The sequence below is a fragment of the Chaetomium tenue genome, assembly GCF_020726465.1.
Source record: "Chaetomium tenue strain MPI-SDFR-AT-0079 chromosome Unknown F5144scaffold_3, whole genome shotgun sequence".
Lineage (NCBI taxonomy): Eukaryota > Fungi > Ascomycota > Sordariomycetes > Sordariales > Chaetomiaceae > Chaetomium > Chaetomium tenue.
In genome coordinates this window covers 4,490,228-4,503,732 of record NW_027117331.1, presented here as the reverse complement: position 1 = coordinate 4,503,732, position 13,505 = coordinate 4,490,228, and the positions used below count along the sequence as shown (strand labels likewise).

The window sequence follows — 13,505 nt, the reverse complement described above, 5'->3', positions numbered from 1 at the left end:
AGTCCGCCAAGAGGGATCTACAATCAGATGATCGGATAAGATTATCAATTGTTTCCATCGTGCCATCAAATTCCCGAGGCGACCCGAGTCCCTGAACCCACCTCTCAAACCAACCCCTGCCCCTATTCGGGTACACGATGTGGGCTTCGCGGGGCGCGGGTGATGCCGCCGCCGGCACTAGTGACAAGCCGGGCTCTAACTAAACAAGTTCACGACTAAAACAAAGAAGGTCCTAACTAAACCATATTGTAACTACTGTGCTGCATTGGCTTACTAAAGAGGCAAATGATAACGATAACGCAGGGAGTTAATATATGTATCTATCAGAAAGAGCGATGTCCTCGACAGCAAGGCAGATTTGTTTGGCCCCTTGTTCCATCTACCTACACGAAATATGCCTCCTGGAAGAAGCGATCGCGTTGCAGGGCAAACAGCGCAGCCGTCTTGTGTGGCAAGTGGAACCGCTTCTTCTTCTCCTGCGGCAGGTACTTGTTCTGGATATGGACGTGAGCCAGATCGAACTGCGGCTCCGCAATCACTTGCTTCGTCCGCGGCTCTCGCAGGAAGCAGCAGTGCTTGATGGACGTCGCCACGGCCTGGTATCGCTTGCCGCCGCGGAGGTGCTCCTCGCCGACGAAGATGTGCGAGTTCTGGTCGTGTTCCCCCACAACAATGCCGCAGTTGGAACTGAAGAAACACGCCGCGTTGTCCTCTTTCACCCACCCCAGCTCCGTGTACCCCGCGAGCTCGCCGTCCCACTCGAACAGACACGACATGCTGTGCGGATCTGCCAACTGCGCCGCGAGGTACGCGCGGTGGTGTTCGTCCGGTCCGCGCTCCTTCCAGGCCGTGTTGACGCGGTCCGAGTTCTGCCACCGCGCGTATGTCTCGAAGTGTGCCGGATTCTCTGCGTCGATGTGCAGGATCCGCAGCTGTTGCCCGAGCTCGACGATAAAGCGGGAGTAGATGACTGTACCGGGCTTGGGCTTGAGCGGTCGGACCGGGTGGACGGTGCAGACGTTACCCTTGCGCGTGAATCCCAGTTGGCTGGCGAAGACACCCAGCGTCCCGTTGAACCCCGGGAAGCTGGTCACTTCAGGCCGGGCCCGGAGCCAATGCTGCGAGTCTGGTGCCCCGGCTCCCTGCCAGAACGTCTCCCTGGAGAGCCAGTAGATGCTATCCTCGAGTTTTGATGTGCTTGCGCTCAGTGAGTATGGTGAGAGTTGTCCCAGGCCGGTGCACTGCATGTACTCGCCCACTCGTTCGCTTTCCACCGAGACAGCAATTACGTCCACTTCTCTGTTGTCGGGATGCAACCACAGGGCATAAACCGAGGCCCATGCGAGTGCGAGATCATGGTTCGGGCTGTCGGACCCGAATGGCAGGCTAGAGCTTGGTACATGTGAGCCCCCAAGCTCGAGCTGGAGAACGTCGCCGAACTGTGCAATGTCGTCGTTGACCATGGGTAGGGATAGCCTAGTTTGCGTTCCAACATTCGTCCACCGAGCCAGCGCTGCATCACCAGATCCGACGACATAGTCCTTCCCGGGAGCATTGTTGGTGCCAGTAATCCACACTTCGGTTTCACCGTCCGGTAGTTTGAAGCGTGTCGTGCTTGGTATTTGCAATGCCATCTCTTCGTGGGGTGGTGTGTCAACAGCAACGAAACGACCCATTTCCGGATGCGAATGGAGTATCTCTGGTTGGATTAGTTTCGAGTCAACTACTCAAGCTCTACGTAACAGTAACCTAAGGAAACAATTATTATCAGATGGAGAATGCGCTTACATGGTAATGTAAACCCGCGCTTGATTAGATCACAGATGACGTGGGCTTCTCACAGAGCCAGGGATATCAAGGTCTTGCGGATAACCCGGGGCGAAGGTATGTGACAAAAGCCTTAGAACAACTACTTAGATAAACTTCAGTGTATGACGTTTCCGCAAGTTGTCTGATGAATCCTGAACGTAGAGTAAGGCCCATACCCGACACCGGAATCAAGGTAGGGCCCCGTTTTGCTAATAAATGTACTTGCTATGTACTGTGTAAGAAGCCTTTTTCTCATACACAGTACAGTACGAAGTAACCATGTTGCAAGCGCGCATCACGCAGGATACCGAGGGGTCACATCGGTTCCCTAACAGGGAAACTGAGAGGTAGATCGATCTGGGCGCGTTACTTTGCAGTCCATATTAGGGAAAACGAGGTGCGCATCCCCCATCCGGCCAAGATCCACATCAAGAAAAAAAAAAAAAAAAAAGGCCAAGGCAAGGCAAGAGGGGGAATCTGATAATATTTTCACGTTACATTCGGGTGTGTTGGGGCGGACGCAAAGGATCGTCCCTTGGCCAGTGGTACCAGGGGCTGAGGGGACCGGGAATGTCCGGCTCACCCGCCAATAAGGGCGAGTAGGGCAAGCTTGCAGCACTGCGACAGGGGCAGCAAAGCCTGCGGCCGGGGAAGGTTGACAGACGGCACCGGCGGCCGTGGCGGTCGCAACCTCCGGTGTCGCCATCTCAGTTTGCCCATCGCCTTATCCCTCGCGCCGCTTTACGACCACGGGTTTGTCAACGCAACGAGAAGCCAAGATTCTACTGACAAGGCGGGTTGACAGCTTCCTTTGCTTGAAACGATGGTTTAAAGATGTTCTTCGCGGGCGCTAACAAGCATCAAGTGACAAGGTCGCCAAGACCTACATCAACGCCGACACGAAGACGAGTCGAATGTTGGAAGGCATGGCTGGCAATAGCTGTCTAACAACAACAGCAAAACACACAAATTAAGCACAGCATAAGATTGACGTTGCCGAAATGAATTTTTTTGGTGGGACATTGACGACCCGTCCCATTTTCCGCCTTGTTGCCCTCAAAAGAAAAAAAAAAAAAAAACAGAAACAAAAACACCGCAAAAGTCCAGGCTTGATGCAAGAAAGAAAATGGCTCCATCCATGCTGACCACCCCAAACCCCCCCAAAAACAACCTGAGTCTGGTGTATGCAAAGACCTCATGCGCCCCGATCCCCGCCCAACCATGCCAGACAAAAAGGGGGAAAAAAAAAATAGCAAAAGTCTAAACCTGAGTCATGCCAGACAGAAAGGAAAAAAGAAACAACAGTCAAAGTCTAAACAAAATTCCGGATTGCGGCCGTATCGGTCCATGGCTTAGGTCCCTTACGACCATGCCATGCGTAGAAGAGCCATGGCACGACTTCCTTGCAGAAGGTAATGCCCAGCTGTGCGGCTGCCACCCCCAGCTGAACGTTTGGGAGGGCAGAACTCCACTCCGATTCCATGATTGCGTTTCTCGCTCACCAAAAAGAATAGAAATTGGAGCGGACGTAACGTGAGACTGCCGAGAGAGACCTTGCCGGGCAAGACTGATGGAATTTAGAGTGGAAGTGAACTGAGACTACCGAGAGAGACCTTGCCGGGCAATATTGATAGACTTTGGAGTGGAAGTGAAGTGAGACTACCCCGAGAAGACTGGCGACCTCTGGGGGAAATACGACAGACCAGGCTTCTAGTCCTTAGGGTCTCTTTCATTGACTTTGTAAACAAGTTCTTTATACCCATCGCATTCATTTTAGACAAATAATATGCAGTGGTGTGTGAACCATCAAAGCCAGCAACATGTCACTTAGTATCACATTTGGCTTTCCACTGACGAATTGCTTTTCGGCGGTCTTTGCCCGCAGGTGTTTTGACGCTCATCTAGGATATCGATGCAGCCATGTATGCAGGCGTTAAGTGTCCGATAACAAGAACTCGCTTTCTTCTCCTTTATTCCTAACGAGAAATACGCTCCAGTGGATGAAGGGACTGAGAATAATGGAATGAACATGCCTTGATGAACAAGCAATTTCGTAGTTTCCAACAAACTTGCAAATAACGGACATGAATCTAAATGACAAGATAGTAGTATTATGGAACGTATGGACGAAGGTTCAGCGCAACGCGAGCCGTTCCGTAATCGGCAGACGTAGACTGGCCACATCTGTGACATACACTGCCTGTATTTGATTCGCTTACCGTCACACTTGCCTAGGTATCTTGGGTTTCACAATGTAGCTACTCCGTAGTCCCAGCGCCCATAGACTGAATAGTGCATATCTCAATGAAGGAAAGATTACTGATATCTGGAACAGCTTGGCGCAATGGGTTGCAAATGAGATATGTATCGGGAGATACAGCGTGGATGGGTGGAACAATAGCCTCATTTGAAGTACTATAGAGTTCAGACCGGAACACATCCGGGTGAGTCAGGACCAGAACATGCAGTTTTGTTAGTATATAAGCTGCTTATATGTGCTGATTCCTTACTACTTCATACCCCCACAGCCCTCGTCATCTTCCAGAGACGAACAAGAGCGTCACTGGCAAGACCGTGCATTTCAACAACGTCGGTTTGCCGAGGGTATACCCCTTCTCTTCCTTGCCATCATGATCCTGGATTGCATCCGAGGCTTGTCCCCCTGGCGCCTCATTCGCTGGTGGAGACCGCTACCGCCTATCCCGATCTTCTCTTGCCGCGAACATAAAGAGATCATCTGGCTCATCCTAGGTCACCTTCCCCCAGAATCTGTGGCCGCATTCGCTCTAACCTGCTCCTGGTTCAAGAAGCTTATATACGACGCAAGAGAGGACGAGCTGGTACGGTTTCCGCTAGGCGAGGAGGAAAGGCTTCGGGTGGTTGACTGGATTGAGAAAGATGTACCGCACTTGTACAAGTGTTACGAGTGCAAGTACTTACATCATTGGAACCCGGGACAGGGACTGAAACCGTACAAGAGGCCTTGCAAAGCGGGAAACCTATATGTACGAGACAACGATTTACTTACTTTCTCCGCCGGCAGATTGGTCATGAACCGGCACCTTTACGGGGAATTACACGGCCCTGCTCTACAGGATTTCAGCTATACGACGCAAACTGGCCTCGGCGGGCGTTTGGTACAAAATCGATCATGGTCGCCGCGCATTATCGGCGACGAGCTGTATTTCAAGATAACTACGCAGCTTTATCACGATCAGGGCCTCGCACGTAATCTTCGGATGAAAATCGACGACATTTACTTCAGCAACACGCTGATGTGCCAGCACGTGTCGCTGACCAAGCCTCTTTTGCGCAGATATCGCACCTATGAGTTGGATAAGCCGCTAGCCCCTGGCATGCAGTTTGCCCCCGTCACCGGTCCTCTCAGGTCGTGTCCTCGTTGCTTTACCGATTTCTGCATCGACGTGGAATACGGCCCTCTTCCCACGTGCAGCAAAACCATGGAGGGTTGGATAATCACGATCACGCGATGGCACCAGCTGGGGAAATTCAGATCCCCGGAGGATACCAAGTGGTACAACTTTCAAAACAACAACTCGGATGACGAACAACTTGGCCCACAGCGGAAGGACATATCCGAGGCGGGCATGGTTTATAGCAACTGGAGTGCGCAGGATGACGAAAGCGCCGAACCCACAGCGGATGATGGCATTGTCCAGACAGTGCGGCGGGGGAATGCTGGTTTTGTTGGGCTGGCTTCCGGAAATGAACGATGGTGGTGATAGCTACCAGTTTTGTACCTAGGTAAGGTACCTCGCTGTGTACGGTACTCGCATATCCATCGGGGAAGGTTTCTCTGGGAGGTAATGCGCCCTCTACGAATCCTACCTACCTACCTAGGCAGGTACCTAGGTACGTAATATAGATACCGACCAACCGACATGGGAGTTGGGTTGTAAAATGATTACCAGCAACGTCTTTAGCGCCAACATGATTTTTCCGTCAAAACGATTTTCGAATTGAAAAATGGTCACTGTGATTCTCGTACATCGCCACTCGCTTGCTGGCTGGGATCATCGGGTTCTCTGTCGCCTCGCCCCGTCAATTATGTTAGCTTCAATGTTTCCTGAGAGGGGCGCTTCGCAAGAATCCTCAGCCTCCAGTCCTTCATTGGCAAACAACGCGGCGGCAAATATGGATAATCCGCACGCGATGGGACCGCTACCTTGGACCATCGGCTTGGCGCCAGGACACCGTGTAAGTGCCGTCCAAAGTGCCGGTCAAATTTGTCGCCAGCGTTGTCGGTGTCATTGAAGGAGGTGCGACCCCAGATCCCCATCCATTGAACGCTGGCGTCAACACCACCAATCCACGCGCTGCATTACTGGCGTCGAATGCCAGTTCCATCCGCCACACCACCATTTCCAACCTTAGGTACCTATAGTTTTTGGCGTCTTGTTTTTTTTTGCAGGTTGCACTAGTATCGCACCCAGATAAGGTCCCGTGAGTGTGACTCGAGTCCAGTCTTGTGCGTTGCCTGCCCACAAGTGCACCATGCCGTTCCTCTCGGATCCGCAGCCCCGCATCATCATCGCCGGTGCCGGCATCGGCGGTCTGAGCACCGCGCTCGCGCTGCACGCCGCCGGCTTCAGCGACATCCACGTGTTTGAGGCCAGCTCGACGCTTACCACGCTTGGCGTCGGCATCAACGTGCAGCCATCGGCGGTGCTGATCCTGCGCAATCTAGGTGAGTCTCAGTGCTTCCCTTTTCGTGCAGCCGGTGGAAGAAGACGCCGTCTGCTCTGCGGAGGCCACCAAGACTTCCAGGAGGAGGCAGGAGCTGACGATCATCACAGGACTGCTGGATGCGCTGCGAGAGGTCGGCGTGGAGACGCAGGAGCTGAACTTCTACAGCCGCCATGGCCACCCCATCTTGTCGGAGCCCCGCGGCCAGCACGCGAGCTACAAGGTGCCCCAGATCTCGGTGCACCGGGGAGAATTCCAGATGCTCCTCCTGGACGAGGTCAAGGCCCGCATCGGCGTTGACCGCGTGCACCTCGACCACGCCTTCGCCGCCTACGAGCAGGATGCGTCTTCCATCACCGCACGCTTCATCCGCCGCGGCGCGCCCCAAGGCGAGCTGCCTGCCATCCCGTCCATGACGGCAGCGGTACTGATCGCTGCCGACGGCATCAACAGCACGGCCCGACGGCTGCTGTACCCGCACGAGGGCCCGCCGCGCTTCTCCGGCCGCATGCTGTGGCGCGGATGCGTCGAGCGCGCGCCGTACCTGACCGGCGCCTCCATGGTGTGGGCCGGGCACGCCAATCAAAAGTTCATCGCGTACCCCATCAGCGGGCGCGCGGCGCGGCGCGGCGCCTCGCTCGTGAACTGGATCGCCGAGCTGCGCGTGCGCGACGAGAACGACCCGGACGTGACGCCGCCGCCGACGGACTGGACCAAGCGCGTGCCCAAGGAGCGCTTCTCCGGCCCCTTTTCCCAGTGGGAGTGCGGCGGCCTGCAGATGGCGGAGCTCATCGAGAGCACCGAGAACGTCTTCGAGTTCCCCATGTGCGATCGCGATCCCGTCGACCGCTGGACCTTTGGGCGGCTCACCCTTCTGGGCGACGCCGCCCACGCCATGTATCCGATCGGGAGCAACGGCGCAACGCAAGCCATCATCGACGCCGAGACGCTGGCCGCCCGCCTGGCCGATACCGTCACAACGTGGCAGCAGCCAGGAGTCGTCGAGGCCGCGCTGACGGCGTACCAGGACGATCGCCTGCCTCCGACTTCCCAAATCGTCATGGCGAACCGCGCCAACGGGCCGGACCACGTGCTGCAACTGGCGCACGAGCGGGCCCCGGACGGCTTTGCGAACGTGTACGATGTCATCCCCAAGGAGGAGCTGGAGAGCATCGGTGCCGCGTACAAGGCCATTGCCGGGTTCGAAAAGGAGGCCGTCAACAAGAAGGCGGTTGAGACGGAGCACCTCGCCAAGCGGTTCGATACTACCGAGGTTGTAGCGGAGGTAGGTATTGGGCGGACGACGGGAAACGGCGAGGAATCATCGAATCGCCGCTGCATATGCATGTAGATGACTGTGGAGGGACATGGTGGAAATGGGAGGGGCTGGAAAGTTACATAGTAGGTAGGTTACCCGGTACAAAAAAGATTCAAGCTTGTTAGGTATCTTTTTTGGATACCTCGATGTCGATCCGTGAATCGGTGGTTGATACAGGCAGTGGCCTCCAGTCGCAAACCGGACTCTGTGTTGCTTCAATTACATGTACCCGAAAGTTGCCCTCCCCAACCCCAATTCCCCGCACCACCTCTACCTAAGCATCTTGCTCGGGCGCTACCCAGGCGCTGCTGAGGGAAAGATCAGAGAACTCGCCAAAAATGGTTTAGATGAGCATGTATTATTTTGCAGTTCAAAGGCAACGTTTCGCAAGGTCCCCGTTTTTTGGGAGACAAAGTAGCCCAGAACTGGGACCGCCGACCAGGTTTCAGGTGCCCTGGCTCGCGCGACCAATCCCGCAGGGTGAGCCAACCATTGCCTGGCTCACCCGCTCCACTTGCTGGGGGGGTGGGTTATGCACGCGGCACGCATGGGCAAGGTTTTCACACGGGAACAACAGCTCCACCGGAACCATGATGACCGAGCCGACGAATAATCAGATCATCTGATTGTGCCCCAGCCCCCCTTGGCAGCCGAAAGCCAAGAACCATGGGCCCGGAGAAGTTTGGTTTGTTGAACATGGGTAAAATCTCATCAGGGAAAAGGAAGCGCGGATCACTTTCTTGGCCCTGAGACAACTCCCGCGTTCAGCGCGGGAGGTCGGTCATCGGCAGGATTTTCAGACTTGCCGACGGTCGAAGCACACGTGTTGTTTCATCGGTACGATGGATTGATGCCGCCGCACACAAGGTACGAGGATCTGGACTTGCCGAGAAGACGCCCAAGACACGTGCCCGGTGTTCAACTCCATGATATTCCTCGAAACGTCACAGGCCACCGCCTCCAGCCAAATACACGGCAGTGCCCAACATGGCGACCCATGACGGGGAGTCTTTCCCTCCCCGGAAGTGGTACAGAAAGGTACCGTTTTTATCCACCACGCCCATTCAGACGCGACTGGCGGTACGGAACTTGGATCCGAACTCTGGCCCGAGCGACGAGGGGAACGAGAATGGCGGTACCACTGCGGCCGGGGAGACACTCCCGTTGCCAGAGTCGACGGCGAGCTGGTTGTCCATCCTGATGTTCGCCTGGCTGAGTCCTGCGATAAGGACGGGCTACACGAGGCCTCTTCAGGTCGACGATCTGTATAGCATGCCCAACAATAGGCTGGCCGAGGACCACGCCGATCGACTGGAAAAGCACTGGGCCGAAAGCTTGCAGAAAAACGGGAATCGACCGCCCTCATCCGGCTTCCTGTCATGGAGACCCTTCTGGGCGAGGCGCACAACCGACGCCACGGTCTTGGCCCTTGCTCTCAACCGCGTCTGCTTCCGCTGGTTCTGGCTCGGCGGTCTCTTCAAGCTGGCCGGCGACCTCTCCCAAATCCTCTCACCGCTGCTCATCCGCTTCCTCATCAACACCCTCTCCGACCCATCCCAACACGCCCTGCGCGCCGGCTTCGGCTACGCCGTGGGCCTGTTCGCGCTGCTCGTCTTCTCCGTCACCGCCAACGTGCACGGCTTTTACCGCTCCTACACGACCGGCATCCTGCTCCGCGGCGCCCTCATGCACGCCATCTACCGGCGCGCCACCACCCAGCTCACCGAGCCGGCCAGGCTCCGCCACGGCCTCGCCACCGCCAAGCTGATGAGCCTGATGAGCGCCGACGTGACCCGCGTCGACTTCTGCTGCGGCTTCTTCCACGCCGCCTGGTCCAGCCTCCTGCAGATGCTGCTGTGTTTTGCGCTGACCGCCTGGTCGCTCGGCTACAGCGCGCTGCCCGGCTTTGGCCTGCTGGTGCTGCTGTACCCGCTGCAGACCTTCATGGTGCGCCGCCTGCTGCGGCTGCGCCGGGCGAGCATGCCCTTCACTGATGCGCGGGTGAAGGCTGTGGTGGAGGCCGTGTCGACCATTCGGTTGGTCAAGTCCAATGCGTATGAGAAGAGCGTGCTGGAGAAGATTAGGAAGCTGAGGGCCGACGAGGTGGTTTATATCCGCAAGCGGATGCTGCTCCGGGCGCTCAACACGGCTGTGTCGTACACGGCGCCTACGCTGGCTGCTGTGGCGAGTATTGTGTGCTATGGGGCGACGAATGAGAATGGCATGGAGGCGGGTGTTGTGTTTTCTGCCCTGGCCTTTTTCCTGCTGCTCAGGACGCCGTTGCAGGCTTTGCCTACGGCGCTTTCTGCCATCGCGGATGCTCGCGCTGCACTGGAGCGCTTGGCTGTCTTTATGCGGGCATCAGACGTAGGGCCTGCTGGAAATGCTGGGCCATATGGCCGAGACTCGGAGCTTGATGAAAAAGCAGGGGATGACTCTTCGGCGGATGTGGCAGTTCAGGTTGAGGACGCCACGTTTGCTTATCACGATGACGCTGAACTGATGGCCGATGACGCTGGTACCGACGCTGAGGAACCGAAGGTGCCTACGAACCAGAGCCCGAGACTGTACCTCGACTCTCTAGTGGTGAAAAAGAACCAGCTCGTGTGTATCGTGGGGCCCGTGGCATCAGGCAAGTCCTCGGTGTTCAGGGCGCTGTTGGGAGACATGCAACTCGTCCAGGCACGTTCATGTCGCCTAAACCACGGCAACTCGTTGTCGTCATCCCAACTCGCCTTCGCCCCGCAGACAGCTTGGCTGCTGAGCGAGACGGTGCGGGAGAACATCGTTTTCGGCAGGCCCTTGGATCTGGCTTGGTACGAGGAGGTGCTCACGCGGTGCTGTCTGCACCCAGACCTGGAAAGGCTGCCCGAGGGCGACATGACCGTCGTGGGCGAGATGGGCGTGTCCCTTTCCGGCGGCCAGAAGCAGCGCATCAGTCTTGCCCGGGCCATCTATGGTCGGAGCCCGCTGTTGTTTCTTGATGACTGCTTCTCTGCCCTGGATGCCCATGTCGGTGCTCGGGTCTTTGACATGGTCATCAACCGCGCACGGAGGAACAACGAGGCCACCGTGGTGCTGGTGACGCATTCGATGGTTTTCGCGAGGCAGGCAGACCACCTTGTCTACATGGAGAATGGCCGGATTGTGGAACAGGGCTCATATGAGTCTCTGGCTGCTGGTGGGGGGCCCTTTTCTCTCTTTGTTGGTTCATCATCGGGAGCAGACTCAGACTCGGACTCCACTCGTCACGGTAGCGACTCTGAGGAACCGCAACACCAGGAAGCCGACGTAAAGGGTGTGGAAAAGCGGGGCGACAAGAAGGACGAGGACCAAGACCAGGGCCAAAAGATTGCCGCCCCAAAACTAGAGGGCGGCAAGCGAGAAGACCGAGGCAAAGAGATCATGCAGAAAGAAGAGAGGCTTGTTGGTTCTGTCAGCGGCAAGACCTACGCTCGCTACGTGAAGATGGGCAACGCCCGGCTCACTGTGCCGCTCTTCCTCGCGGCCATCATCACATACCAGGGAACCAGCATTGTCTCGCCACTGTGGTTGAGTTGGTGGCAAGACAACAAGTACACATCCATCTCAGAGGACGCATATATGGGAGGTTATGCGGCGTTTGGTATTGGGCAGTCCCTCGGCCTGTTCTGCATGAGCGCAACCTTTGCCCTATTCTGTTTTTGGTGCTCGAATAGGCTTCATCACGCCGCCATATCGAAGGTCCTGCACGCACCTGTGGCCTTCTTCGACACAACACCGCAAGGCCGCATCACACACCGGTTCAGCAAGGACGTCGACGCCGTGGATAACGTCGTGGGCGAGACACTGCGGCTCTTCATCTCGACAGCGGTTCAGGTTCTGGGCACCATCATCGTGGTGACTATTGTGGTACCGGCCTTTGTCGCCATTGCCGCCGCTCTCCTCCTCGTCTACATCTGGACCGGCATGTACTACCGGCCCTCCTCGCGCGAGCTGCGCCGCTTGAACAACCTGCTCCGAAGCCGCATCTACGAACACTTTGGAGAATCTTTATCCGGCCTGCCCACCCTCAAGGCCTTTGGCGCCGTGTCGCGCTTCGTCGACGACAACGGCCGGAGCATCAACGCCGAGGCTGCCGCCTACTGGATGTCGGTGGCCTGTCAGCGCTGGCTGAATCTCCGCCTCGATCTCTGCGGCGCGACACTCGTCCTGGCCACGGCTCTGCTCGTCGTGGGGCTCCGAGACACCATCGCCCCGTCGTCCGGGGGCGTGGTGCTGTCGTACGTGGTCACGGCGCAGGCTGTCTTTGGAAATATGATCCGCCAGAGCGCCGAGATCGAGAACAACATGAACTCGGTCGAGAGGATGCTCCATTACGCCTACAACATCGAGCAGGAGCCCGCACACGAGGCCGACGACGTGGATAAGCCCCTCAAGGCGAGCGGATGGCCGCGGGCTGGTCATGTGCAGTTTGAGGCACTGACGCTCAGTCATCGTCCTGGCCTGAAACCGGCTCTCAAGGATGTCACACTGGACATAAGGCCTGGTGAGAAGGTCGGTGTTGTCGGACGCACTGGTGCCGGAAAGACTACGCGTGAGTACCCAGTCCAGTCACTCTTTGATCTAAACTCCATCTTTGTCATCCGTCGGCTCACCATGCATCAGTGATATCCGCTTTGCTCAGGACGGTAGAGCCCACAAGCGGCAGGATTCTCATCGATGGAGTTGACATCCACACGGTTGGCTTACATCTGTTGCGGTCCAGCTTATCCGTCATCAGCCAAGATGCCGTCCTCCTGGCCGGAACAATTCGGTACAATCTGGATCCGTTTCGGCAGTACGATGATGCGTGGTTGCGCCAGTGCTTGCAAAGAGTTGGACTTGCCGGTAGCAAACCGAATACTGACGGATCAAGTTCAAGTGGTCAAGATAAGGACATGGGGGATAGTCCATGCGAAGAAGAGAAGAACCACAAAGACTGCGACCCTAGCGGCGGCAGCCAGAGCCTAACACTAGACTCGGAAGTCAAGGAGGGAGGCGCCAATCTCTCTCATGGTCAACGGTCTCTCATATCCATCGCCCGCGCCCTTGTGAGGCGGTCTAGGATTCTTATTTTGGACGAGGCCACGGCCTCCATCGATGGCAGGGCTGATGCGGAGCTTCAAGTCATGTTGAACGAGGTTGTTGGTGACGCCACGGTTCTCACTGTGGCTCACCGTTTGGATACCATCGTTGCCACCTGCGACAAGGTCGCCGTGATGGACAATGGCCGGGTCGCCGAATTTGGCGCCGTATCAGAGCTCTATTCCAAGCCAGACAGTCTGTTTCGGGCGCTCTGCGATGCCTCCAAAACCACTCTTGGGGGGACAGAACCTTGAGGCAATACTGATCGTTCCGGGAGAACACCGTTAACCTTGTGTGTGCTGTTGATGTAATTAGACGGGCTGGCCCTGGGCATGAGAAGGGCAACGAGTGTGACGATGTGGTCGCAATACAGTGCTGGGAACAAGATCCGATATTAGAGTTACCTCCTTAGATACAAGTAGTGTCACGGGCACAGCCCGTTCCATATACGGGTTTGGGTTGTAGTTAGTCAGGGTCAGGGTTGCAGGGCAGGACCCCTGGTAGTGGGGTCCTACTAGTGTGGTCTGTGCGCGGCCCACACAGACAGGGTTGTCCCTGGGCGCGC

The 13,505-nt window shown here is 56.5% G+C and overlaps 3 protein-coding genes across 3 annotated transcripts; 2 read left to right on the top strand and 1 right to left on the bottom strand.

Annotated features, from left to right (window-relative positions):
- Window positions 1–16: 16 nt before the first annotated feature.
- On the bottom strand, window positions 17–1,961 carry F5144DRAFT_209613 (acyl-CoA N-acyltransferase). The gene is made up of 2 exons (XM_066783008.1): window positions 1,789–1,961; window positions 17–1,636 (listed from the first exon to the last, which is right to left on the bottom strand). Exon 2 carries the CDS (start codon window positions 1,632–1,634, stop codon window positions 384–386), a length of 1,251 nt encoding a protein of 416 aa, XP_066645521.1. The 5' UTR covers window positions 1,635–1,636; window positions 1,789–1,961; the 3' UTR covers window positions 17–383.
- A 2,478-nt stretch (window positions 1,962–4,439) lies between these two features.
- On the top strand, window positions 4,440–5,771 carry F5144DRAFT_647272 (uncharacterized protein; the record flags this gene model as incomplete). Its single annotated transcript, XM_066792912.1, has 2 exons — window positions 4,440–4,780; window positions 4,853–5,771. The coding sequence occupies 2 exons, from the start codon at window positions 4,440–4,442 to the stop codon at window positions 5,550–5,552; spliced, it is 1,041 nt and encodes a 346-aa protein (XP_066645520.1). The 3' UTR covers window positions 5,553–5,771.
- Window positions 5,772–6,324: 553 nt separating this feature from the next.
- On the top strand, window positions 6,325–13,194 carry F5144DRAFT_485540 (uncharacterized protein; the record flags this gene model as incomplete). The annotated part of the gene is made up of 7 exons (XM_066785508.1): window positions 6,325–6,517; window positions 6,627–7,801; window positions 7,868–7,917; window positions 8,472–8,523; window positions 8,550–8,671; window positions 8,785–12,410; window positions 12,482–13,194. 7 exons carry the CDS (start codon window positions 6,325–6,327, stop codon window positions 13,192–13,194), a joined length of 5,931 nt encoding a protein of 1,976 aa, XP_066645519.1.
- Between the last annotated feature and the right edge of the window lie 311 nt (window positions 13,195–13,505).